Here is a 25,037-nt window from a genome sequence, read left to right on the forward strand (position 1 = left end):
GCCGAAAAAAGGGTAAAATTGAGTGGTAAATAAGTCTAAATAAGAGAATAAGCTATTAATGAATATATAGAGGCTTTTTTTCCGTTTTTTTTGGTGAAAAAATCATAAAAAACAAGGTATTTAAGGGAGAATTAGTATATGTCAATATAATAGTGAGAATTGAAGGGAAAATGGAGTTTAATGATGTGTACGTCTATGATATGAAGTCATTGAAGAAGCCTAATAGGATAAAGATTGACGAATCAGCCGATATGTATTGATAATGTAGTGATTTTATAGTGAATGGATAATGAAAGAATATTTATGTATGATTAGGGGTCAGGAGTGATAAAAGCGGGATTTGCAGGAGAAGATCAGCCGAAAAGTTTTTTTCCGTCATAGTAAAATGATGAAATTTGGGGTATAAATGAAGAAATGACGTATATATAGTGTTGGACGACCAAAACATTTAAAAATTATGGCGGGGGCGATTGAAGGGGATATTTTTATAGGAAACAAGGCTCAGGAGCTTCGTGGTCTTTTAAAAATTAAATATCCTATAGAACATGGTATTGTTGTTGATTGGGATGATATGGAGCGAATATGGCAATTTATATATACAGAAGAGCTTAAAACGGTTTCGGAGGAGGTATAAATGAGGTATATATGATGTGAATTAGTGTTTATAAGGATTAGCATCCAGTATTATTAACAGAAGCGCCATTGAATCCTAGAACAAATAGAGACCAGGCGGCACAAGTATTTTTTGAAACCTTTAATGTACCGGCATTATTTACATCGATACAAGCAGTATTATCTCTTTATGCATCAGGACGAACTACGGGGGTTGTTTTAGATTCAGGTGATGGTGTAACACATGCAGTTCCAATTTATGAAGGGTTTGCAATGCCATCTGCTATAAGAAGAATAGACATAGCGGGTCGAGATGTAACAGAATATTTGCAATTGTTGCTTAGAAAATCAGGAACTATATTTCATACTAGTGCAGAAAAAGAAATTGTTAGAATTATTAAGGAAAAATGTTCATATGTTACGTTAGATCCGAGAAAAGAGGAGAAGGAATGGATTAATGCATCAATATCTGGGGGGAAAGATTATACTAAAGAAGAGGAATTTAAACTTCCAGATGGAAATGTTTTACGTGTATGTTTTTTATTTAGAAGTAAATGGTTTCTTATTTTATAGCTTGGTGCAGAACGATTTAGAGCACCTGAAATTTTATTTGATCCAGAAATTATTGGATCAGAATATTCTGGCATTCATCAAGTTGTTGTTGATGCAATTAGTCGAGTAGATTTAGATCTTCGAAAATCTTTATTTGGGAACATTGTATTATCTGGAGGATCTACCTTGACAAGAGGTATTTGAAATTCCTAGTAGTAATTTGTTTTTCTGACTTTTAAGGATTTGGGGATCGTTTACTCTCTGAAATACGCCGACTTGCTGTAAAAGATGTAAAAATCAAAATCTTTGCTCCTCCAGAAAGAAAATATAGTACATGGATAGGTGGTTCAATTCTTGCAAGTCTTAGTACATTCAGAAAGGTTATTATTATTATTGTTATTAATTTACATTAAACTTTAATTAGATGTGGGTTAGTGCAGAAGAATATCAAGAAGACCCAGACATTATTCATAGAAAAAGTATTTAATTTATGATATTTATAAAAATGCACTATTATGATCAAATTCAATTAAGTTATAAAATTAAGCGTATTGCTTTTGTTTTTATTTTTCTACAAATGAGAGTAAAAAGTCTTTTTACTCATCTCAAATAATTTTATAGCACAATCTGTGTACAGATACAAAATAGCATTTATATTTAATGCTAATGTATATTATTTCAACTGGACGTTTACCAATGGTATCTAGTTTAAAATAATTCTTATGGTTTCTAAAGCTAAATATATTGTTAGAATAATATTAGAATATTTATTATTAATGTATATTATAATTTTGTAACTTTGAATTTTGTATTAAAAATATAATATTTGAAGATTTGAAATAATATTCTAATTCTGATTTCTGGAAATTTTCTGTTATAGATTCTAATATTTTTGTATTAAACATGATCTTGAGTATTTTAGAGTGTTCTGGATAATTTTTGTAAACATATATTTGTTAAATTATTTTTATTTTAGTAAATTATTAAATATACTTAAGAATGTCTATAAAATATATAATAAATCAAATATATAAAATATTTATTTAAAATATTTATTTATATAAAATAACTAATAAAATTGAGTAAATTCCTACTAATAAAGTAATTTTTATTAGAGGTTTTTATTTTTAAAAAATAAAATTAAACACGCGCCTAGTTATAAATATTAATTTTATTACTTTTAAAATTGAAAATAACCTTTTCATCTTGGGATGCAATGAATCGAATTAAATCGCATATGCCTAGAAATATTAATCTATAATTTTTAAAGCAATTATAACACATACGAGAGCTATAACCCCATTCATTATCATACCATGATATAAGTTTGAAAAAATTATCATTTAGAGCTATACTAGCCTTTGCATCAAATATTGAACTATAACTTGAACCGACGAAGTCGGATGAAACAACATCCTTTTCAACATATGACAATATTCCAGAAAACTCTCCAGATGATGAAGCTTTAATTGCTTGTTTAAGTTCAGAAAATGTTGTAGGCTAAATATTTTAAATATTTCAAAAACATAAAATAAAAATATACTTTTCTAACACGAACAGTTAAATCCACAACTGATACGTCTAAAGACTATAAGACACATATAAGACTATGAACACCATGCTTACTAGCTACAGGGACACGAAATGCCATTCCAGTAAGTTTTCCACTAAGTGAAGGAATTACTTTTCCCACAGCTTTAGCTGCACCTGTTTCTGATGGAATTATATTTCCAAATGCAGATCTTCCACCTCTCCAATCCTTTTGAGATACACCTAAATGTATATTTAAGAAAAAAAAAAAAACCTATAAATATATACCATCAACAGTATTTTGAGTTGCTGTAGTAGCATGAACAGTTGTCATTAAACCCTCTATAATTTCAAAATTACTAAAAATAATGAATTTGGATATTTCATGTTTTTTTTTTGAAAAACATACTCATGAATTACTTTAGCTAAAGGTGCTAAACAATTCGTTGTGCATGATGCATTTGAAATAACCTTTTTTGAAGGATCATAGGCATCAAGATTAACTCCACAGACAAACATAGGTGCATCTTTCTAATATAAAATTAAAAAATACAAAATAATTCATTTTATTTACTGAAGGTGCACTTATAATAACTAAGATTATATTAGAAAAAAATACATAAAAAAAAAATCTACCTTTCTTAGCGCCCCCTTCAAGATGTAATGATGCTTGAGATTCTGCTGTAAAGACTCCCGTTGATTCAACAATGTATTCTATATATATGTATATATATATTTATTTTTTATTAAAAAATATATAAAAACCTGCTCCAGATGAACCCCATGGAATTAATTCTGGATTTCTCTCTGAAAAAACACTAATCGCCTTTCCATTCACAATTAAACTAGATCCAGTTGATGAAACTTCTCCCTGAAATTGACCATGAACTGAATCATGTTTAAATAAATATTCCATATATTCAGGTGATATAAAAGGATCATTGATTGCTACTACTTCAATATCGCTACTTTGAGTTGCAATTCTGTAATTTATATTAAGTTCATATATATTAATATATATATATATATATTACCGCAAAAAAATGCGTCCAATCCTTCCAAATCTATAGTAACTTAGTATTTTAAAGATACTGAAACGTAATTATGTATACCCGTTGATTCCTGCACGAACTTTTACCATCTTATCTATTTAAAATTTATAATATTCTGCTAAGTTCTTAATAAAATGTTATAAAAAAAGCGGTTGTATAAAAATTTCGAGATCTTTTTAAAGAACCGAGGTTAATAACCTTAAAAAGTATTTAAATGTTGTGTTTATAAATAGAATTTGTGTATTTTTCTTTGAGATCTATACAGAGTGCATACAATACGCATATAGTCCATTATTTCTCTATATATTTAGAGATATATATTTTCTGCCTTTTTATAAGGACTTTTTATCCTTTTTAACCTATATAAACAAGGTTTTTTGGTATTTGTAAACTATCTTGAATATGCCGCGTGCAACTAAAGGTAGAGTTTTTTATCATTTTTATACATATATTAATTTATAGGTGTTTTAATTGAGTGGTATTGTTTCTTAGAGACATTAGAAAGTAATAAAATTGATTAATTTAGTGATCCAACTGTTAAACAGATTATTCTTAATCTCGATAATCAAACACATGATATTGTATTAGAAGTATGGAAAATATTTTTTGTATATAATGTTTAAGAAATAATAGGATTTGGATGAACGATTACTTGTACATTCTCAACAACTTGATCGGATACGTTTAGAATTGGATCGAGTTCTTGAGGAAAATTCGTTTAATTCACTTCCAGCTTTTTCATAAGGTTAATTTATATATGAAATGTCTTATTTTTCAGTGGAAATGTAATTTTTGTTTGAGACAAATGGGGTTAATGTATTTTTAATTTTAGCTTGGAAAACAGTAAAATAATGTATTTAGTAATTTATATTATTTGATTTTTATTATATTTTTAAAATGATATTTTTTGAATTATATGATTAATTTATGATATTATAAATTTTTAATAGTTATGTAAATAGATTATGATTTTTTAAAGAAGAATTAGATTTTATGAAAGTATTTATGTAATTTTTAAATATTTCTTATAATATATAGATTTTAGAATATTTTAGCAGATTTTATATTTTTAGGAATAATGATTTATATCTTTATAAAACATTTTAAAAATATTTAATAAAATTTTAAGGATTTTTGCTTTTTTGAAAGTGTTATATATTTGTAGAATATATTAATATTTTGAGAAAACAAATTATTTTTATTAATAAAAGTATATTTTGTTTAAATATAAAAATTCTTAATATTTTTGTTTATATTTTAATTTATTTTATTAAAAGAGGTATTTCTTATGGAATTAAATATGTAAAAGATTCTATTTAATTGTTTATATTCTTTCATATTTAAGATTGGTATTAGTATTTAATTTTAAAGTTTAAAAATATCAAAGATTTTATATATGAAAAAAATAAATTCATAGAATTAAAAATATACTTTAAAAATGTTATTAGATTGCCTAAATTTGTTTTTGTTTTACAAAAAATATATTTTATAAATAATGAAATTTATAATTTTAAAAATTATAGCTTTAAGATAATTTAAATAATAATATATGTTAATATATTAAATTTTAAAAATCTAATAAATTAATAAATCTAATAGATTAATAAATCTAAAAATTATCTTAAAGTAATAAATTATTTATAAACTTCAAATGATTTTTAAAAATAAAAATTTCTATAATTAAAGATTTATATTTAAATTTTAAAGTATTCCAACAAAAAAATTAAATCTAATTGGTAGTTAACTTGTATAAAGAAATATTGTAACATTAGAATATATTAATTTTTTTATCATTTTTTATAGAGTTAAAATTATATAATTAAATTTGTAAAAATTTAAAATTTTATTATCTGAAAGGAAGAATAATATATATAATATACTTATATTTTAATAGTTTCTGAATGTTATACAATGAAATTACAATAATCTTTCCAAATATATAAAATAACATATAAATTTAATAAATATAAGACTTTTAAAATTAAAATATATATTATCAAATTTAATACCAATGTGCTTACTCCAATAAAAATATATATTTTAAAACATTATAAAGGAAACAAATACAACACAAATGACAAATTAAATTTAATTATTTTAAAATACTAAACTTCATAATCTAATTTATATAATTATATGTAATTACTGAATAAATACAAATGCTATAATATTAAAATAATTATAAGATCCTTTATAAATAATAATAATATCTTTTATTAAACAATATCAATGTATTTTTATGAAAATTTCCTAAATTTCATGATGTTTCTATATTTACATCTATTATATCCATTGTTTTCTCTGATACTTCTTCTTTCTCTTTTTTGTTTAATTTTCTTTTCTTATTCCATTCTAATAACTTAAAATAATAATCAAACATAATAATACCTATTTCAAGAAAGAAAACAGAAGAATATGATATAGCCGCGAGAATATCAAATTTTGGTTCAAATACTATCAATTAAGTTAAATAATAATATTATTAATATTATTAACATTATTACACAAAGATAAGAAAGAAAATAATGCACCTCCCATATCTATTAAAAGAAAAATAAATGAAATCCCACGAACACATTTATGAATATATATATCATAATACGGAGGAAAAAGTCCAATACATATAAAAATAGATGATATTACCCCTATAGTAATAATAGGCCATTCAATATTTCGTCGTATAAATAACTTTACTTTATATTAATACTCTATTAAATAATATTTTTATCCCATTTTACTCGTGCTAAAAAAACAAATCCTGCTTCAATAAATCCTGAAATACATCCACCTGATGAAAATACTGTAATACATTTATAAATCGACCATTTCTATTTCTAATTAATCTTTTCATTTAAAAAATATATTTCACTTTTTCATAATAAAGACATTGTCCCCATGTTATAAAACATAAAAGCAAAAACAATTGTGGTTGAAGTTGTAATGGAATATTCAGATTACGTGATATATTATAAATACCCATAATAACTGCTCCAATCGACCATAATAATAACATAAGAGGCTGAAGCCCTTGAGTACTATGTCTAACATAATTCACAATAATCTGGGGGATTAATTGAATACACCATAAAATCTATTCTTAAGTTAATCTAGTATATACTTGTTTTATTCTATTTTACTGTTCCTATAGTACCAAGAACTGCTGCAATAGCCGCATTATAACTCATTCTTCATATATTTTCTGCTTTAACTAAGTTTCTTAACATTAGTCTGCAACTTTTAGTTATTAAACATATTAATAAAAATAAAATAAAGACATAATCAAGGTTATCAAGTCTTTAGAGGGTTAAAAATAAGCTAGAAAGGTTAATATCTTAGGGCTTTAAGGGTTATAACAAGATATTATCCAAATCTTAAAAAACCGGACGTCAAAAAAGATATAAACTTGGGAAAAAGGCCCAACTTTTGCTTAATGATGGAAGAAGAAGAGGACGTGCCTAGTGTAAGAAGAAAGAGCAAAAAAAAAGGAGTCTAATGATATAGTTATTGAAATATATGGTCCTAGAACAACAAGGAAAAGTTCAAGCAGAATATGTATGGATTGATGGATCAAATGAGCTTCGATCTAAGACAGTTACATTAGATAAGAAGCCGAATACTATTAGAGATCTTAATGAATGGTATTTTGATGGATCGTCTACAGGTCAAGCGACAGGAAAGGATTCAGATGTATATTTGCGGCCAGTAGCGTTTTATCCGGATCCTATACGACGAGGAGATAATATTATTGTGATGACGGAATGCTGGAATCCAGATGGTACGCCGAATGAATACAATTATCGCTATGCATGTTCGAAACTTTCAGAGAAATATATTAAACATGAACCATGGTTTGGAATTGAGCAAGAATATACACTTTTAGACAAATATGGAGAGCCATATGGATGGCCAAGAGGAGGGTATCCAGCGCCGCAAGGACCATATTATTGTGGGGTTGGTACGGGAAAAGTATATTGTCGAAAGATTGCAGAAGCTCATTATCGAATGTGTTTATACGCAGGGATTAAAATAGCAGGAATTAATGCAGAAGTGATGCCATCGCAATGGGAATTTCAAATTGGACCATGTTTGGGAGTTAGTGTTGGGGATGATCTTTGGATTGCTAGGTATCTTTTAGTTCGTGTTGCAGAAGAATTGAATGTTAAAATATCTTTTCACCCTAAAGTTGTTAAAGAATTTAACGGCGCAGGATGCCATACAAACTTTTCTTCTATAGAAATGAGAAGAGAAGGTGGAATGGAACATATTTTAAAAGCAATTTCAAAACTTAAAAAAAAGCATGAAGAACATATTAAAGTATATGGAGAAGATAATAATAAACGTCTTACAGGTATTCACGAAACAGGGAGAATTGATCACTTTAGCTATGGAATAGCAGATCGTACTGCAAGTATTCGCATTCCACGTATATGTGCAAAACAAGGTTATGGATATTTTGAAGATCGTCGACCAGCATCAAACATTGATCCATATAGAGTTACTAGTATTATAATGGAAACGGTTTTTTCAGATAACTAGCTTTTAAGTATTTATATTTAATATTATATGGTAGTACAAAAAAGACAAAAATCATGGTTACTATTTTATTAAAATTTCATAAATTTCTTAAGGAATATTCTATTAATTCTTTTTTATTATAAGTCTAGATTTAATTTGACGTCTAAGACTATTTCTTAAACATATTTTCGGCATGTTTCTCTAATACTTATAAAATTAAGATTTAATTCTGGGTTTGGAGGTTTGCATATTTATTTAAATATATATATAAAAAGTATTATTCTTTTATATTATTTTTATACATATATTTGTTTTCATATATATTTTTGTATAAGAATTCTTAATTTTTATACTAATTTTTCTAAAAAAATTAAAATTTAAAATAAACAAAAAATTAATAAGTTTTTATTGATTATTTATACCTTTAATATTTAAAATATAAGCAAAAAATATACAATTTTCATATATTACTTTTATAATTTTATTTTATTGGATATTAAGGCTTTTATCTAAAAAAAATACCACTTTTATTGAATATTTTAAAGAGTTTTTATGAAATAACTAATATTCTTAACTGGAAGAATCTTAATATATGTTTTTGGATTTTAAAAATAAGTAAAATATTGGAAAAATAAAGAATTATCTTATAAACATAGTTCTTTAAGCAAAATACTTGTGGATCTTAATGATTATATTAAAGATAATAAGTTTACACCATTAGAATCAATTGATATAGCAATTTCTGCACTTGAGGAGAGTAAAATTGATGATTTTATAAGTGCAGAAGCATTAGAAACTCTTGGGAAAAAAGAAGGTCTTGAATGTTTTCAAGATAAATATGAAAATAAAGTTACAGTTAGTCTTGGAGGAAAAATAATGGTAATTGATGTAATTTTTAATAGGGATTTATATATTTTTGAAGTTAAGATTTTTTTAGATAGATTTAGAGAAATTTTCAATTTATTGGAAGGTTATTAGAGTTACAACAACATGGGCAGATTGTAAGGGAGGGCAATATTTTTCTCCATCTACAGATGCAATTCTTTTAGCAAATTTTTCAGAGTCATATCGTCTAAATTTATTTAAAAGTAACTTTCAACGTCTTTTACGTTTTGATCGTCTATCTTCATCACCTATATGGGACGCTTTTTCAGCAATTAAGTCATTATATCTAGCTTTTGAACAGATTTATGGATATGAACTTGAAATATATAAAGATCCTGAAAAAATAATGTGTGAAAAATCTGGGAAACCTGAATTTGATGTAGCAAATGTTGTAGGTTTAACTCTTTGGTATTGGAAACAGAGACGTTACTGTTCTACAGAAGAAAAATTATGGAGAGTAATAATAGAAGTTGAAGAACAAGACACTACTGTTTCATCCATTTCTCCTGCTGTTAATATTCAATGGATAGATCAGAAAATTACTTTATTAGAGTATTTTTTCTATATAATTTTAAGATATCTAATAATTCAATAGTGGAGATTATAATTGGACCGTACCTTCCTATACTTTTTCTTCTTCTTGTCAATTTGTAATGATATTGGATCCTCCTGTTATAGTTTGTGCAGAAGATATAAAACAAATCTGTAAAATAATTAAATCATATGATTTCATTTCTCAAAATAATTTAGAGAAAAATAATGATCAAGTATATGAAACAATTTTGGTATTTTTATTATAATTCATATTTAATTTTTTTTACTAACTTTATTTAAAAGACTTCTCAATCATTACCTATTCAAACAGAAAGAATATTATATTTGCCTTTTTCAATAACTCAGCATCAATTTTATATTTTGGAAAATTCTACATTATCTCCTGCATGTCATTTAAATCGCATTCCTTTTTCTCATCCTAAACAAATTCTTTCTATTTTAAAAGTATATCTATCTAATAATATATAAATTATATACTTACTTAATAATAGTTACTTCGAAAATATATAGTCTTTCAAACTTTAACTGAAAGTTATACAAATAACAACATCTCTAATAACTCTCTTTTACATAAACCTAATCATAAATCACATATAAACAAAACTGATTTTAATATATCTACTTTTTATGAAACAAACATACTAATTAACATTTTTTCTTTGGCAATTGATCTAAAAATAATTCTATCTATTACAGAAAATGGACATATCTATCTACAGGATTTACATACAAATAAATCACTTTCTGAAAACATAAAATTAGAAATCGAACATGTTTTTCAGATTTCAGAAGACATAGGAATTTCATGTGAATATATTAGACAAATATTAGACAAATATTAGACAAATATTAAACAAATATTAAACAAATATTACACAAATATTACACAAATATTACGAAAATATTAGGAAAATATTACGAAAAATGGCGTTAATACTCATATACATAAATACTCCTCCTTAAATTTATTTCATATATATTTAAGTAGGTTTTTATGTTTATATCGACCTATAGAAATTTTAAAAAAACCTTAACTAAAATTAAAAATATTTAATTAATAATTAACTTTAAATACAAAAAAAGTTAATTATATTGTATTCTTTTCTTATAAATATATTTATCTTAGTTAAAGATTTAGTTAATATTTTAAGATGCCACGTTGTAAGTAAGCTTATAAACATGTAATTTAACTAAGATTTATAAGATTATTGTGATTATTGTGATGTATTTTTAACACATGATTCAGCATCAGTTAGAAAAGCCCATAATGCAGGGAAAAATCATCTTACTAATGTTCGTGAATATTATCAAGGTTAATATTAGTAAATATAATATAAGTTTAAAGTTAATATATAAGAAATCGGGCATGAAAAGGCACAAAATGTGATTGATTCGATAACTAAAGCCTATGAGAATCAGCCGGTTATGTTACCATTACCAGGAATGTTTCCTCCTATGATTGCAGGAATGCCACGTATGGTTATTTTTTTTTTTCTAAATTTTTAATAATAATTAGCTCTACCAATGCCAGGACTTCCAGGACCATTACCTCGTAAGTTTTCATGTATAATTTATGTATAAATATTTATAATGAATATTTAGCACATCCAGGTATGCTTGATACAGCATTACCACCACCTATTCCAGGAATGCCATTTCCACCGCCATTTGTACCTCCTCGTATGTATAAGATGTATTACAAAACAAATTTTTATAATTTATTTTTAGCACGTTTAAATTTACCATTCCCTGGAGGATTTGTTCCACCATCAGTACCGCCACCAGGCATACCTCAAATTCAGCCGAGTCAGCAACCTCCAGCATTTCTACCTCAAAATACACCGCATTCAGGCTAATTTAACAATTTCTTGATTAAATTATTTCACAAAAAAAACATAATTATATATATGTATATATGTACTTTTATGCAATTCTATTGTGTATTATGATATAAAAAATATTTGAAAATATACTATTATTTTTCAAAATGATAGTGTATTTTCTAGGAATTTATAATGAATATTATTTTAATTTCATAGTTGGATATCGATTTTCAGGACAAGCCTTCTTAATTTTCTGTAATTCATGTTTTTTCCATCCAAAAAGTGTACTTTTTTTCTTTTTAGATGCATAGGAATTGTTTGTAGAATCTTTTTTAATATAATTTAAAGGAATTGTATTCTTTAAGAAATCGGTTAAAGATTCCTTATATTCAATATTTGGTTTTTTGATAGAAATATGTTTAAGAGGATACTGACCAGTTCTCGATCCAATTATTAAATCATTAGGATCATTTAATGAATTTTGAAAAAATATACTTTTATCGTTAAAATCCAGAAAAGAATCTTTTGAATCTGAAAACATATTATCCAAAGATAGCTTTTTTTTTTCAATAGATTCTGGTGTTTGATATGGATTCTTTGAAGGAGAATCTTTTACATAAATTAGCCGTGTTGCACCTGAATAATTACTGTTTTTTGGAAACATATTACTTTCTGAGGATCTTGTTGATGAATCCTTATAAAGTTGAATTTTTCTATATAAAACCTTATTTTTATCATCATCCAACGAAATAGATTCTTGAGATCTCATTGGATATGTATTAATTCGTTCAGAACTTTTTAAAAATTCGATTAATGATTCTTCTCTTCTACACACTCTTGAATACGATCTATTTGAATTTTCCTTATTCTTGTCACTAAAATCCTCTTTTTCTAATGTCTTTTGTATTATGGAAGTAGAAGATACTTGAGAAAGGGATGCATAATCACTAGAATTAACTAAATCAAACGTTTTTGACGAACGAGAATGTTTAGTAGATAATTTAGAATCCGAAAATTCACGAATTTTATCCATAGAAGTTTCTATCAAAAACTCTTTAAGAGAGCTTGTAGTTGATTCTTTAGAAATAGTTGGTTCTCGTGGTTGTAATTTATTTTGTTTGTGTTTAATTGACGCTTCCTTTATAAAATCAAGCGTTGGCGATTCTTTTGACGTAAATATTTTTCATACTATTATTAGAAGAAATATCCTTACCTTTAACATTGTTAGAATATTTACTTATAAGTTCTGTATTATATAAATCTGAAATATTTCGAACATCTGCCATTTGAGAATATGTCTTCAAAGATGATTTCTCATTATCAAACTATAGTTGTAAGACGAAATTTACTTGAAAAAATATGAATTTTTACGTCAATTTCTCTTAAGCCTTCTGGGTTTAGATGCATTTTCATAGTTGCATTGCTATCTACAAGTTTCTTAAAAGAATTAACTTTATTGTCTCTTGTTTTATTGTTTTTTTCATCTTGTGAAGGTTTAGAATTTAAATAATTTGCATTTTGGCATAAAGTTCTAATGAAATTAAATTTAATATCATATAAGATTAATCTTACATAGTTTCTGAATATTTATCTAATGCTGGTATCTCTGAAATTAAAAAATCGTCTTTAAATTTATTTATTGAAGGATTTATTTGAGTTTTCAAAGATGTTTTTAATAACAGACTAGAATCAGTAGAATGAAAAAATATATTTCTATTTTTGGAAAATGTTTCGTTTATATTTTGATTCATTGTATATGTGTTTATTTCTGATTTCATATCTATATGATCTCCATGAGAATTACAGTCTTCTTTCTGCTCAGACTTCAATATTCTATAACAAGGAGAAATTTCGTCATTCAATGAGTGATAATTTTTGTGAGATGAAATAAAATTATGATTAATCGTATTATTGACATTATAATTATGAATAAAAAATTGGTGACTTTCACTTTTTTCTTTCCTAAAAATAGGTTTTTCTTGATCACATGTCAATGAAAGCTTTCGAACTTTATCAAATAATTCTTCAGATGTTAAAAAATCATTCTTATTTTCACGCAAAATATCTATGAATTGGCGTGTATTTATATTAAATGGATCAACAGAATCCTGATCTACATTATTAATAGTTGAACTCTTTTCCAAAAATGATGAAGCAGTCTCAGGAATACCAGAGCTAAGTTTAGAAATATCTTTTGGAGAGATTTTAGATAAAACACCTTTAGACAAAGTTGTATTAAGAACTTCTTCTAAAGTATAATTATCCACTGTATTCTTTAAAGAATTGTTATTATTATTAAAGAACAAAAATTTTTTATATACCTGAATATCACTTCTAAAAGTAACAGAAGAATCCACTGGTACATTTTCTTCCGAATTGAATGAAGTAATTGATTTCTATTATATAGTCAAAATTTCTATAATTCATATAAAAAATATAAACCTTTTCTGAAAGTAAATGCTGTTGATTTTTCTCGACATTTACTTTATATATATGTTCTATTTGTTTTACCTTCGCTTTGTATTCATTTTCTTGCTCATTTGAGCTATCTTGTTCCAATAATTCTATGTTATGAAAAGATTCATTCCGAGCATTTTTTTGATTTGCTAGAATTTCTTCATAACTATAAGTATTTATAGAAGAACCTTTTAAAACAGCAGGAAAAAATGTTTCTTTGTTATCTAAATTTAAATATTCTGTCTTATGTATTAATTTTTAGTGTGCTAATCCATCATAATATTTACCAATATTTGAATTATCACTTTCAGTATTGATACAAGTTTCATATTCTATATTCTCAACATTTTCTTTAGAATCATCATATTCCTTTTTGAATTTATTATTTTCTTGTGGAGAAATAGTGACTGTATCAATAAGAGATGCACTAAAAGGATTCTTATTAGCCGTTATGTCGAAAAAGGCGTCAGAAGATTTCCATCTATTCCATAAAGATAAAATTGCTTGGTCATATTTAAACCCCTCATTTAAATCTATTTCTTCAATAAATGGATATGAATTTTTAGTTTCACTTAATCTTCTGTGACATGCATTTCCTATAACAAGAAGCATATATTCTGCAATAAATTCGAGAACCGATGTAATATATATTGAAACCGAAGGTGATATTGATTCGTCACTCCATAAAGCAACGGGAAAATCATCTTTTTCTTGATTGCCTAATGTAGAATATACCATACATTTTACACGAACCCTTTTCCAAATTTCCACAAAATTCCTTGAAATATCTTTATTAATTTTAGAATTTTGTTTCTTTTCTAAAGGCTCATTATCAATATATGTTTGTAATTCTGCTTCCGCCTCAGAAATTGCTTCTACACCTAGAGGAGTAGGCAGTTCATTTAATATAGCATTTTTTAAATCTGAAATTTCAATAGATTCAGATGTTTTTATGAAAATAAACAGAATATAATCCAAGAATTCATTAATTAATCCTAAGACTTGCGGAGAAAAGTTTAAAGAGACTGTAAAAGATGTATCTTTAAATTCTGTAATTGATGATAAGATAACTGACAATGCTGCTTCATGAGATATATAAGTAGGTTCCGAAACACCTTTTAACTTAGAAATTGGTGTATTTCTTAATAAAACCATAGATATTTCTTATCAACGTGTTTCTTTTATAATAGACTTTGAAAAAAGAAACATAAAAAAATTAATATAAACTGTTTTTAAAGCTTTTTTCTTTAAAAAGAATCTTGTATAAACTATAAAATTCCTTTATTTTTATATGAAAGCTATTAAAAAGTTGTTTCGAAGCGACTAGTGTTATTTAATTTAATATATTTTAAAGACATAAATATATATTTCATATTTATATATGTATAGATGTTTTTATGAGGTTTTTAAAGCTATAATTATATGAATTCTACATTAAAAACTTATAAAACATGTAAATAATGTATGCCTATGTAATTTAGAAATTATATGTATATGAGATGATTATTTTAAAAAGATAAGTTTTTACAATGTATTTGATCTTGGAATTGTTCTTTTATTTGTAAGATTTATATATTTTTTGGGGTAGACTTTTATATTTTTATGAATTCGAATAAGTTTGAAAAGAAAAAGAATACAGGATTGAATAATTTTATAGAAAACAAAATAGAAATGTGTTTTATATTACTAAAGCATGGAAAACTGTGTATTGTTTTTATATATTATAAAAAAAATAATGTATAATGATATATTATATCTTGAATATATAAAGAATATATATGTATGTAAATATATAAAATTTATATAACATTATGAATAATGATAAAACATTATGAATAATGATAAAAAAATTATATATCTTTTAGTTTATTATTTTTACATAATTTTAAATTGGATTTTTTATGCTATTAAATCAATTTTTAGATACTTGAAAATAAATGATGCAAATTAATCTAAAAATAAATAATATTTTTAAAGATAAAAATAGATATTTTTCATAAAAATATACCAAAAACAATAGATATCTTTTGTTTCTAAATTTTGTTTATTTTTATTTGCACATAATCAATGATTTTCAATATTGTAAACATACAATATAATATTTTGTTCTTTTTTACATAATAATCAAGTCAAATATCACAAAATTAAAACATACATATTGTACTTGGAGTATTTATAATGTGCTTTAATTTTTTCACTAGTCATGAAAAACCTATGAATAATAAAACAAAGTCATGTATGTGTCTTCCTTTATCATGCTTAAGTGATAAATCATGCAAAGAAGAGTGTGAAATAATGAAACTTCCCAATGAACAAAGTGGCTTAGATTTATATGATTGTTTTTTTGGGGATGAAATGCCTGTATATGTAGGAAAGTCTCATGGAAGCTCAAAAGTAAATGATTTTGTCTTAAAAGGTTCTTCTAATATTAAAAAGAAATCAAATAAAGATATACAAGTGAATAGTAATGCATTAAAAGATATTTTTGAAATAAATCCTCAATATGATGATGGAAATGTAGAAGAAATTATTAAAGGATTATCAAAAAATACATCAAGCTTAAAAAATCTTAAATTAAATAAATTATTTGATAATCCTCTAGATAGAGAAAGCAAATGTACTGAATTAATAACAATGAGTATGAATTCTCAACAAATGCTTGGAAAGTATGGCTTTAATTTATTAAATCGGGAACTTGGAACTATACCAGAAAACGAGGTTTTACATTGTTTTTATACAACATATAATAGAAAACATGTTCATATATAATAAAATTATATATGAAAAGAAATAATTAACATGTTTTTTTTTATAACTGTTAATTATATTTAAAAAATATTAAAAAGTTTTATAGAGTTTAATTATGTTTTTTTGTTCTTAATATTTTTGAAAATTCTGAAATTAATATTCCAGAAGCTACAGATACCTAATGTAAATAAATTAGTTTATATATACCCATGGATATTATTTAAATACATTTAAAGAATCTATTAGTGAAAAAGTAAACGGTGAAGCTGGAATAGTGACTAGAAAATCACATTTATTTTTAACTAATGTTCTTATACCTTTATCTAAATTTCGTTAAATACTTATTTATATAATATTACTAAGAAATACGTTCGTTTCCCATTATTAATAAAGTGGGAGAATTTGAAAGATATTTATCTAGCTCATTGTATGTAATTACTAAATTATTCTTTACTTTATCAGACAATGATGTAGTTCCAATTATTTTCCAATTATTTGATTTTAATGATTGTAAAAAAGATAAAGGATTAGCAGTTTTAAATATTTTTAAAAATTCACATGCTCCTGATGATGCTTTATTTACTGTTGGTGATAAAGGTGCACTTGAAATTATTAAAAGATTAAATATTAAACATTATTTACCTGTTTTTTTGAGAAATAATCACACCATTAAGTCCAAAATAATATGCATTTCTTAAAATAGCACCCATATTCATTGGATCCATTATTTCATCCAAAAAAAGCCATAAATTTAGATTATTAGACTCTTTACATTCCATATCATTACAATAATTGTTCTGAAAATCAACAAATTCTTTCCTTGTACTAAGTGAAATACTTCTAATTGGTGATGTTTCCAAAACAAATCCCTATAATATGTAAAAAAAAAATAGACTTATTACATAATTTATACATTATGTGGTCTATTTAATGAGTAATTATTCAGAATACCCTTGTTCTTCACAAATTCAATAGGAATAGACATTGATTCCGATATCTTTAAAATATCTCTTATGATCACCCATTAATTTTTAAAAAAATATTATATAATTTATACTTGTTTTTTTTATTATCTCCATATATATATAATTTATAAAATTCTCTATTTTTTGCTATTAAAGCTGCAAAAACTGGTGATCTACCATAAATATATTCTCTTAAAACCTTTTTCTCATCTTTTCTATCCTTTTCTTTAACAATTCCTTTAACTAATTTATCTACACTATATTTTTTATTTGATGAATATTCATATATTAAATTTTTATCTAAATTTAATAAAAAACTTGAATTATATATAAACAATTACTCAAATAAGCCCTTTTAATATTAAAATATGTCTTTATCTTAATATTAAAACCATATTTAACATTCATATAAAAATTATATTTATTAATAATGAAATCGCTCAGATTTAATAAATAAACATTAAGTTAATAAAGGTTTTTAAAGCTATTTTTTAAGAAGAAACTAATATTTTCTAGAAAAAACATGTTTTATTTAAGAAATTGGAGGACTTTTTGTATATTTTTAAAGCAGAAATAATGATTTAATAGAAGATGTTTAAAACAAAAAATTATCCTTAAGATAGATATGAGAAGCGAGTCAGTAGAATTACTGAGAAATTTAACATCATATGATAAAACAGAGGGGATTATTAATGTATCATTGGGGAAAGAAAATGGATTTAAGAAAGAAGAATTAATAGTATCAAAAAACAGCGATTTATTATATAAGAAAGAATATTTTTGTAAAATTAAAAAAGGATTCCTAGAAGGGCCGGTTAATATAGAAAATCATGAATATTTTGATCATAAATATAACACTAAAAATCAAGTACATGGAAACATGTATAAAATTTCAAAATTCTCTATTATTATTTCAAGGGTAATTGAAAAAGAAAATTTATATTATGAACCTTCAGAACATACAGTAAAACATATAATTGAAAAAGTAGATACGGGATTAGGGGAGACGCAGAAATATATTGTATTATTTGAAGGAGGATATAAAGCTAAAGTATTAAATTAATATATAAATTGTAATTTATAATATTTTTTAGGTTAGTTCAGACCAAATTATTAAATATGATCGGGGGAATATTGCTTTAAAAAATTATAATGAAAACATAAGTTCATTAATAAATGAAGATGGTATGGAGAAAGATTTTTTAAAGAAAGAATATGATTATTCTTCTGATGATATTCCATCAATTGGGAAAGGATGGCCGGATGAAATATTTTTCAAAGATAAATTGTCTCCTGTTTCTTCAGAGAAAGCGTTATCTAATGATATTTTCCAAGATACAGAAGAAGAAGATATATTTACATCGTCCAAATGGAAAAATATAGGATTAGGAGAAATTATATTTTCTAGAGCAAAAACAAGTATATCATATGAGCCAGAAAACTCAAAAAAAATAAGAAAAGAATATAAAAAAAAAGCATCTGGATTTCAAATAAGAAGATCGAACCGTATCAAGGAATGTTCTGTAGACTATAAGGAAGATAAATATGAATCTTCTGAGGATTCGTCTTCTGATCATTATATGAATGAATCACAAGATATGTTTTTAAAAATATTAAAAAAAGATAAAAAAAAGTCAGGAATTACTTTTTTTCCAGTGTTTAATGACTTTATGGATTTTCATAAACCTTTTTGTGAGAGGTGTGGTGGAAATAGGGACCTTATACCTTGTCAAGGCTGTTGCATAACATATCATCAAGATTGCATGGGTTCTAGAGCTAATAAAGTTGTCGTTTTAACTTTAATTGGTGACAATGAGTACGTTTTTCAATGCTATTATTGTATGGAAATGAAAAAGTCATTTAAATTAAGGAATAGATGTTATGTTTGTGGGAAAGTTGGAGAAAATTGTATAAAATTTGATGTATCACAAGAAAATTCCATGCATGACGACTTTGACGAATTGAAAAAAGAAAATCAAAAAAACACTGATTTTATAATAAACAATTCAAAGGGATTACTTTGGAGATGTAATAAATGTTATCGTGCATGTCATTTTTATCATTTACCTAAACAATTTTATAAAGTTGAAGAATCTAAAGTATCTCAATTTGGTGATTATATTAAAAATTGGACATGTAATGAATGTATAAAATATCCATACTATATAGATAAGATTTTGGGATGGAGAATTTCTTCTGATAGCAAGCCTATTGATATTATTGTCGGTGAATGTAATGTAGATTGTGCTGAATGGTATCGAGAATATCTTGTAAAATTTAAAGCTCAATCTTATTTAAGAGTTGCATGGGTTCCTGGACTCTGGTTATCTGGGGTTTCAAAGATAAAGAATTATTTTGATCTTCAAGAAAATATTTCAATTGAAAATATTGAAGATGTTATTCCTGAAGATTATTGTACTGTTGAAATTATTTTTGATATTAAATATAAGGATGATCTACTTAGAAGTCAGAAAATGTTTAGAAACAAGGAGGAAGAAATAGAAGCAATAAATACTGTAAATGAAGCATTGTGTAAATGGAAAGGTTTAGAATATAATGATGGTATGAAGTTTTATTTTTTATTCATAAGGGTTTAATTTAATAATATTATAGTAACATGGGAAAAGGTACCTGAAAATAATTCTCCTCGTTGGGAAGCGTTTAAAAATGCATATATACAATTTGTTGAAAGTCATTATATACATAGTCTTGGTAAAAATAAATCACATAGAATTATGAAAAATGTTTCATTTTCTGATCTTATAATTAAGGATCAGCCAAAATATATACAGGGTGGCGAACTTATGGAGTATCAAAAAGAAGGACTCAATTGGCTGTATTATATGTGTCAAATGGGGCGTTCAGTAATATTAGCAGATGAAATGGGTTTAGGGAAAACAATTCAAATAATATCCTTATGTTCTGTACTTTTTTATGAATGGGAAAAATGGCCATTTTTGATAGTCGCACCAAATTCTACAATATCTAATTGGAAACGTGAATTTTCAAAATGGTGTCCTCGTTTGCATGTTGTTCCATATCATGGGGAAAAAATTCAAAGAGATATTATAGTACGTATTTAATAACATGTATTTTTATTGTGTTTTAATATATTATTAGCGCCAATACAGATTGTTTCATCATCAGTCTGGAGATCTTAAATGTCATGTTGTTTTAACTAGTTATCATACAATTATAACTGATTCTACATTAAGTAATTTTGATTGGGAATGTTTAATTGTAGATGAAGGGCAACGTTTAAAAAATGAACATTCTTTATTATTTAAAAAGTTGACTGCTTACAAATCACAGAATCGTATTATTCTTACAGGTATAATTCTTGAATGATTTGAAATTTCTAATTATAAAAGGAACTCCTTTACAAAACAATATTAAAGAACTTTTTAATTTATTACAGTAGGGGAAAGCCTTTTTTTTTTTTTGCTTAAAGTTATAGGTTTTTGGATCCAGAAAAATTTGATACAACTAAATTATCTTTTGAATATTCAGACATGACTTCTGAAAAAGTAACTCAAATGCATGATATTTTAAGGTATTTCGGCTAATTTGTATACGTTATTTTTTTAAGTAGTTGATCTAGGCCTCTGTTATTACGTAGAACAAAATCAGAAGTCCTTAAGTCATTACCACAAAAATTAGAAATTATTCTTCCTGTAACAATGTCATCTCTTCAAAAAAGTCTATATAAATTGATCTTGTCTAAAAATGCAAAATTGCTTATGTCAATAATGTCTAAATCTACTACTGATCGTCCTTTAACAAATTATAATAATACAGCACTTTCAAATATTTTATTACAGCTTAGAAAAGTCTTATCGCATCCATATGTTTATAGTCCAAATGTTGAAGAGAAAACATCTAATGAAGAATTGGAATATGAAAGAATGGTTAAGGCATCTGCAAAACTAGAATTTCTTAGTAAATTGTTTCCCAAACTTAAAAGAAGGGGAAGAAGAGTTTTAGTTTTTTGCCAATTTACTTTAACATTGGTAATTTCTTATTTTCAAAATAATTTCTATCGCTTAATATTTTTAGGATATTCTTGAAGATTGGTTAAATTACATAGGTTATAAATCACAAAGAATTGTATGTTTTTATTAAATCTTTACTTTTTTTTTTAAATATTTATAGGATGGAACAACTCCAACATGTGATCGTCAACGCAGAATTGATCAATTTAACGCAAAAGACTCTGAGTCATTTTGTTTTTTACTTTCTACAAGAGCTGGGGGTGTTGGTATTAATTTAGGTTAGCAATTAATATATATATACTACTATTATTAATTATAATTAGCAAGTGCAGACACTATTATAATATATGATATTGATTTCAATCCACATCAAGATATCCAAGCCATATCACGATCATATAGGATAGGTCAAACTAAAAATGTTTTAGTATTTATATTAGTAACAAGAAATACAGCAGAAGGTACATATTTTGTTTCTAATTTTATATTAATAATTGTATTAGAGAAAATATTAGAAGGAGCTAGACGAAAAATGGTATTAGACCATTTAATAATTGAAAGTTTAGATGAAAAAAGCGAAACTTCTATTGATTATCAAACTATTCTTAGTTTTGGCGCAAAATCACTTTTTGATGATCAAAATAATGATCAAGAAATATATTATAATGATAATGAAATCGAAGGTTTATTGGAGCAAAGTGAAAAAGATGTTTCAAAGCAAGTTAACAAGAATTCTGTAGATTCATTTTCATTTGCTAAAGTTTGGGAATATTCTATGATGAATAAATCAAATGAAGATTCTAAAGATAATGTCAAATCAGAAATTGCTGATATAGATTTCTGGGATAAAATTATAAATGAAAATAACATAGAAAATATTTCAGATAACTCCAATATGGAAATTGGAATGAGAGGAAGGAAAAGAAAAAAAGTATAATTATTTTATCATATAATTTAATTTATTCTTATTTGAAATATAGATAAATTATTCTCTAGATATTTCAAGTATAAAATCTCAGAAATTTAAAAAAACAGAAGCAATTCTTAATTCATCAGATACAGAATTTTATGAGAATACTGACTACTTGAGTAACAATGAAAATAATCATATAAATAAACATGGCCATGTTCGTAATAAAATATTTCGGGATGGTTCATGTTTAAGGACTATTAATACTCAGGAAAAATTAAATACAGAAACATTCACAGAAGCAATATCAGATACTCATGATGTCTTAGAATCACATAAATATTTAACTAATGGTTTAAAAAATAATAAACAAAAACATAAACAAAAACATAAAAAAAAACCGAAATCAATTACTAATTTGAATATAATCATAGATATTCCAAAAGATCTAACCAAAAAGAACGTATGTCAATAATATTATTTTTCTAATTTTATTAAATTTCAACAAAATTTTCTCAAATATCTTTTTATTTAAAGATTTTAATAAGGAATCCAATCAACATCTAAGGCATAATTCTAATATAACCTCGTTTTTGGAAATGCATTGAAACTTTAAAAAATATGAGAATTCATTTATAAATAACAGAATAATGATTTTCTGTTTGCAAATTTTAAAAATCTTAAAATTCATTTTATTAAGGCCAAAATCATTTATCAGAAAATATTCTTGTATTCATAAAATCTTAAAAAATCTAATTATTCTTTTGTAATGATAATATATAATCCAATTATAATTTCTTTAACTAAAAATTCATTTATAAAACTAGATTCTAACTAAATCCCATTTGATTATCTAAAATTTTCTGAAATGTTGATTCATTAGAAAGTATAAATGGTTTTAATTTATTTTTATTTAGATCTTTTATTGCATATAAAAGATTCCTAATATTTAGTAAAAATATAATAATTTTATTTCATATTTTTATACTCTGGTGTGCTTGAAATAAGATATTTTTCATCTCTCATTACTTCTGTTAATTCTTTTTGATGATTATCCATCAATGTTTCATTAACTACTACAATAAGCTGTTTTTTAAGTTCTAATGCTTCTATAATTGATCCCGATCCTTTATTATTTATTATTTATACCTATTTTCTTTCATTTTTTACCTGCATGTGATATAATTAGACTTGATCTTTCAAATTCTTTCTCCATATCATTGCAATAATCAAATCCACTAACTTCTATACCATTAATTGGCTTCCATTCATTAAAAATCTCTTCTGATTTCCCATATTGAACTATAATTTTAGAATATCCTTGAGAAATCAACGCTTCTTGAACTGATTTTTGCTGAATACCCATTATTAACCCATCAAATCGTGTTGACCCAACTGTAACTAATACTGTTTTATCTTTTCTCATCAAATCCTTATATATATATATATATTCTTAACCCGAGACGATTTCTTTCTTCATATAATGTTTTTTAATATCTTCTTTAAAAAGCCCTTAAATAATCTCCTAAAAATTAGATCTTTTTCCTCTAAATCTTTAGATTCCTCTTCAGAACTTAAAAGCCCTGATAGCCGTTCTAATAAAAGAAGATTTAAGACAATAAAAGATGGTAAAAATATAGAAAAACATATAAACGAATATAGATTTGATGATATTACATCATTAGCACATGATTATCTTGATGAACATAGAGAAATTAGAGAATATTATCGCAAAATAGCTTGGGAACTTCCTACATTAACAAGTAAGAAATGATAATAAAAAAAAAGGGATATTATAATAATTATTAAAAAGAATTTTCAATGAAATATAAAGTTCCTGGAAAAGAGGATATTTTAAAATTTAGATATACAACATATCTTGGAGAAAAGCATCCAGCAGAATCAAAAGTGACGATGGAGGTGTTATTAGATAGTCTTAATCTTAGTATGACGGAGCGTCATAAATTGATTGTACTTTCAGGACCGAGATATAACCCTTTAACAGGAGTATTAAAGCTTAGTTGTGAATTATTTGCAGAAAGAGATAAAAATAAAAAACATTTAAATGAACAATTGAAGAGACTTATTAAAGAAGCAAAGGTATAAGAATGTATTATTAATAATAACTAAATGTATTTTAAAGGATTTAAAAGATACGTTTGAAGATATTCCTCAGGACTTTAGACATGTTAAATCGAAAAAAAATATAACTTTTCCTAAAGAATGGATTAAATGAACAAGAAGATGTTATAATATAGGATAATATGTATATTAGAAGTATATTTATGAAAGGGATATAATAAAATATATAATTAAGTATTTTTAAGAAGAAAAATTAAAGATATTAAAAAACCGAATAATTAATTTAAATATGTAAATAAAAATTAATGTAATCATTATAGGAAGGGGAAATAGAGAAAGTTTTTAAGAATTATATGCCA

The 25,037-nt window shown here is 24.9% G+C and overlaps 13 protein-coding genes across 13 annotated transcripts; 8 read left to right on the top strand and 5 right to left on the bottom strand.

Moving 5' to 3' along the window:
- Positions 1–126: 126 nt before the first annotated feature.
- T552_02018 (actin-2) lies at positions 127–1,697 on the top strand. The gene is made up of 8 exons (XM_018370578.1): positions 127–187; positions 234–264; positions 316–380; positions 430–628; positions 676–1,143; positions 1,186–1,360; positions 1,405–1,544; positions 1,589–1,697. Exons 1-8 carry the CDS (start codon positions 171–173, stop codon positions 1,649–1,651), a joined length of 1,158 nt encoding a protein of 385 aa, XP_018225868.1. The 5' UTR covers positions 127–170; the 3' UTR covers positions 1,652–1,697.
- Positions 1,698–2,258: 561 nt separating this feature from the next.
- T552_02019 (glyceraldehyde-3-phosphate dehydrogenase, type I) lies at positions 2,259–3,881 on the bottom strand. The gene is made up of 12 exons (XM_018370579.1): positions 3,807–3,881; positions 3,729–3,758; positions 3,460–3,677; positions 3,331–3,408; positions 3,269–3,288; positions 3,104–3,225; positions 2,983–3,053; positions 2,791–2,937; positions 2,708–2,745; positions 2,451–2,664; positions 2,362–2,405; positions 2,259–2,316 (listed from the first exon to the last, which is right to left on the bottom strand). The coding sequence occupies exons 1-12, from the start codon at positions 3,833–3,835 to the stop codon at positions 2,305–2,307; spliced, it is 1,023 nt and encodes a 340-aa protein (XP_018225869.1). The 5' UTR covers positions 3,836–3,881; the 3' UTR covers positions 2,259–2,304.
- Positions 3,882–4,123: 242 nt separating this feature from the next.
- Positions 4,124–4,530, top strand: T552_02020 (hypothetical protein). The gene is made up of 4 exons (XM_018370580.1): positions 4,124–4,167; positions 4,209–4,224; positions 4,273–4,336; positions 4,380–4,530. Exons 1-4 carry the CDS (start codon positions 4,149–4,151, stop codon positions 4,488–4,490), a joined length of 210 nt encoding a protein of 69 aa, XP_018225870.1. The 5' UTR covers positions 4,124–4,148; the 3' UTR covers positions 4,491–4,530.
- Positions 4,531–5,957: 1,427 nt separating this feature from the next.
- Positions 5,958–6,977, bottom strand: T552_02021 (hypothetical protein). Its single transcript, XM_018370581.1, has 5 exons — positions 6,884–6,977; positions 6,616–6,837; positions 6,485–6,574; positions 6,251–6,434; positions 5,958–6,200 (listed from the first exon to the last, which is right to left on the bottom strand). Exons 1-5 carry the CDS (start codon positions 6,929–6,931, stop codon positions 6,004–6,006), a joined length of 741 nt encoding a protein of 246 aa, XP_018225871.1. The 5' UTR covers positions 6,932–6,977; the 3' UTR covers positions 5,958–6,003.
- A 157-nt stretch (positions 6,978–7,134) lies between these two features.
- On the top strand, positions 7,135–8,328 carry T552_02022 (hypothetical protein). Its single transcript, XM_018370582.1, has 2 exons — positions 7,135–7,206; positions 7,248–8,328. Exons 1-2 carry the CDS (start codon positions 7,177–7,179, stop codon positions 8,280–8,282), a joined length of 1,065 nt encoding a protein of 354 aa, XP_018225872.1. The 5' UTR covers positions 7,135–7,176; the 3' UTR covers positions 8,283–8,328.
- Positions 8,329–8,807: 479 nt separating this feature from the next.
- On the top strand, positions 8,808–10,587 carry T552_02023 (hypothetical protein). Its single transcript, XM_018370583.1, has 6 exons — positions 8,808–8,876; positions 8,918–9,149; positions 9,199–9,698; positions 9,742–9,931; positions 9,984–10,145; positions 10,193–10,587. Exons 1-6 carry the CDS (start codon positions 8,854–8,856, stop codon positions 10,541–10,543), a joined length of 1,458 nt encoding a protein of 485 aa, XP_018225873.1. The 5' UTR covers positions 8,808–8,853; the 3' UTR covers positions 10,544–10,587.
- A 224-nt stretch (positions 10,588–10,811) lies between these two features.
- T552_02024 (hypothetical protein) lies at positions 10,812–11,602 on the top strand. Its single transcript, XM_018370584.1, has 6 exons — positions 10,812–10,862; positions 10,906–11,013; positions 11,059–11,175; positions 11,218–11,253; positions 11,304–11,381; positions 11,430–11,602. Exons 1-6 carry the CDS (start codon positions 10,853–10,855, stop codon positions 11,555–11,557), a joined length of 477 nt encoding a protein of 158 aa, XP_018225874.1. The 5' UTR covers positions 10,812–10,852; the 3' UTR covers positions 11,558–11,602.
- A 76-nt stretch (positions 11,603–11,678) lies between these two features.
- Positions 11,679–15,180, bottom strand: T552_02025 (hypothetical protein). The gene is made up of 7 exons (XM_018370585.1): positions 14,269–15,180; positions 13,967–14,220; positions 13,846–13,920; positions 13,097–13,797; positions 12,896–13,055; positions 12,738–12,849; positions 11,679–12,688 (listed from the first exon to the last, which is right to left on the bottom strand). The coding sequence occupies exons 1-7, from the start codon at positions 15,134–15,136 to the stop codon at positions 11,724–11,726; spliced, it is 3,135 nt and encodes a 1,044-aa protein (XP_018225875.1). The 5' UTR covers positions 15,137–15,180; the 3' UTR covers positions 11,679–11,723.
- Positions 15,181–16,153: 973 nt separating this feature from the next.
- Positions 16,154–16,794, top strand: T552_02026 (hypothetical protein). The gene is made up of 2 exons (XM_018370586.1): positions 16,154–16,375; positions 16,418–16,794. The coding sequence occupies exons 1-2, from the start codon at positions 16,160–16,162 to the stop codon at positions 16,748–16,750; spliced, it is 549 nt and encodes a 182-aa protein (XP_018225876.1). The 5' UTR covers positions 16,154–16,159; the 3' UTR covers positions 16,751–16,794.
- Positions 16,795–16,796: 2 nt separating this feature from the next.
- Positions 16,797–17,807, bottom strand: T552_02027 (RNA methyltransferase, TrmH family, group 3). The gene is made up of 6 exons (XM_018370587.1): positions 17,787–17,807; positions 17,643–17,739; positions 17,372–17,598; positions 17,099–17,331; positions 16,958–17,052; positions 16,797–16,907 (listed from the first exon to the last, which is right to left on the bottom strand). The coding sequence occupies exons 2-6, from the start codon at positions 17,712–17,714 to the stop codon at positions 16,839–16,841; spliced, it is 696 nt and encodes a 231-aa protein (XP_018225877.1). The 5' UTR covers positions 17,715–17,739; positions 17,787–17,807; the 3' UTR covers positions 16,797–16,838.
- A 466-nt stretch (positions 17,808–18,273) lies between these two features.
- T552_02028 (hypothetical protein) lies at positions 18,274–23,113 on the top strand. Its single transcript, XM_018370588.1, has 12 exons — positions 18,274–18,745; positions 18,789–20,256; positions 20,308–20,765; positions 20,815–21,025; positions 21,066–21,111; positions 21,152–21,247; positions 21,296–21,704; positions 21,751–21,801; positions 21,847–21,964; positions 22,010–22,147; positions 22,190–22,617; positions 22,667–23,113. Exons 1-12 carry the CDS (start codon positions 18,320–18,322, stop codon positions 23,069–23,071), a joined length of 4,254 nt encoding a protein of 1,417 aa, XP_018225878.1. The 5' UTR covers positions 18,274–18,319; the 3' UTR covers positions 23,072–23,113.
- Positions 23,114–23,380: 267 nt separating this feature from the next.
- On the bottom strand, positions 23,381–24,069 carry T552_02029 (hypothetical protein). Its single transcript, XM_018370589.1, has 3 exons — positions 23,767–24,069; positions 23,585–23,723; positions 23,381–23,538 (listed from the first exon to the last, which is right to left on the bottom strand). The coding sequence occupies exons 1-3, from the start codon at positions 24,020–24,022 to the stop codon at positions 23,427–23,429; spliced, it is 507 nt and encodes a 168-aa protein (XP_018225879.1). The 5' UTR covers positions 24,023–24,069; the 3' UTR covers positions 23,381–23,426.
- On the top strand, positions 24,039–24,879 carry T552_02030 (hypothetical protein). The gene is made up of 3 exons (XM_018370590.1): positions 24,039–24,359; positions 24,410–24,696; positions 24,740–24,879. Exons 1-3 carry the CDS (start codon positions 24,080–24,082, stop codon positions 24,830–24,832), a joined length of 660 nt encoding a protein of 219 aa, XP_018225880.1. The 5' UTR covers positions 24,039–24,079; the 3' UTR covers positions 24,833–24,879.
- Positions 24,880–25,037: the final 158 nt, after the last annotated feature.

This window comes from Pneumocystis carinii (genome assembly GCF_001477545.1).
Source record: "Pneumocystis carinii B80 chromosome Unknown supercont1.8, whole genome shotgun sequence".
NCBI classification, from domain to species: Eukaryota; Fungi; Ascomycota; class Pneumocystomycetes; order Pneumocystales; family Pneumocystaceae; genus Pneumocystis; species Pneumocystis carinii.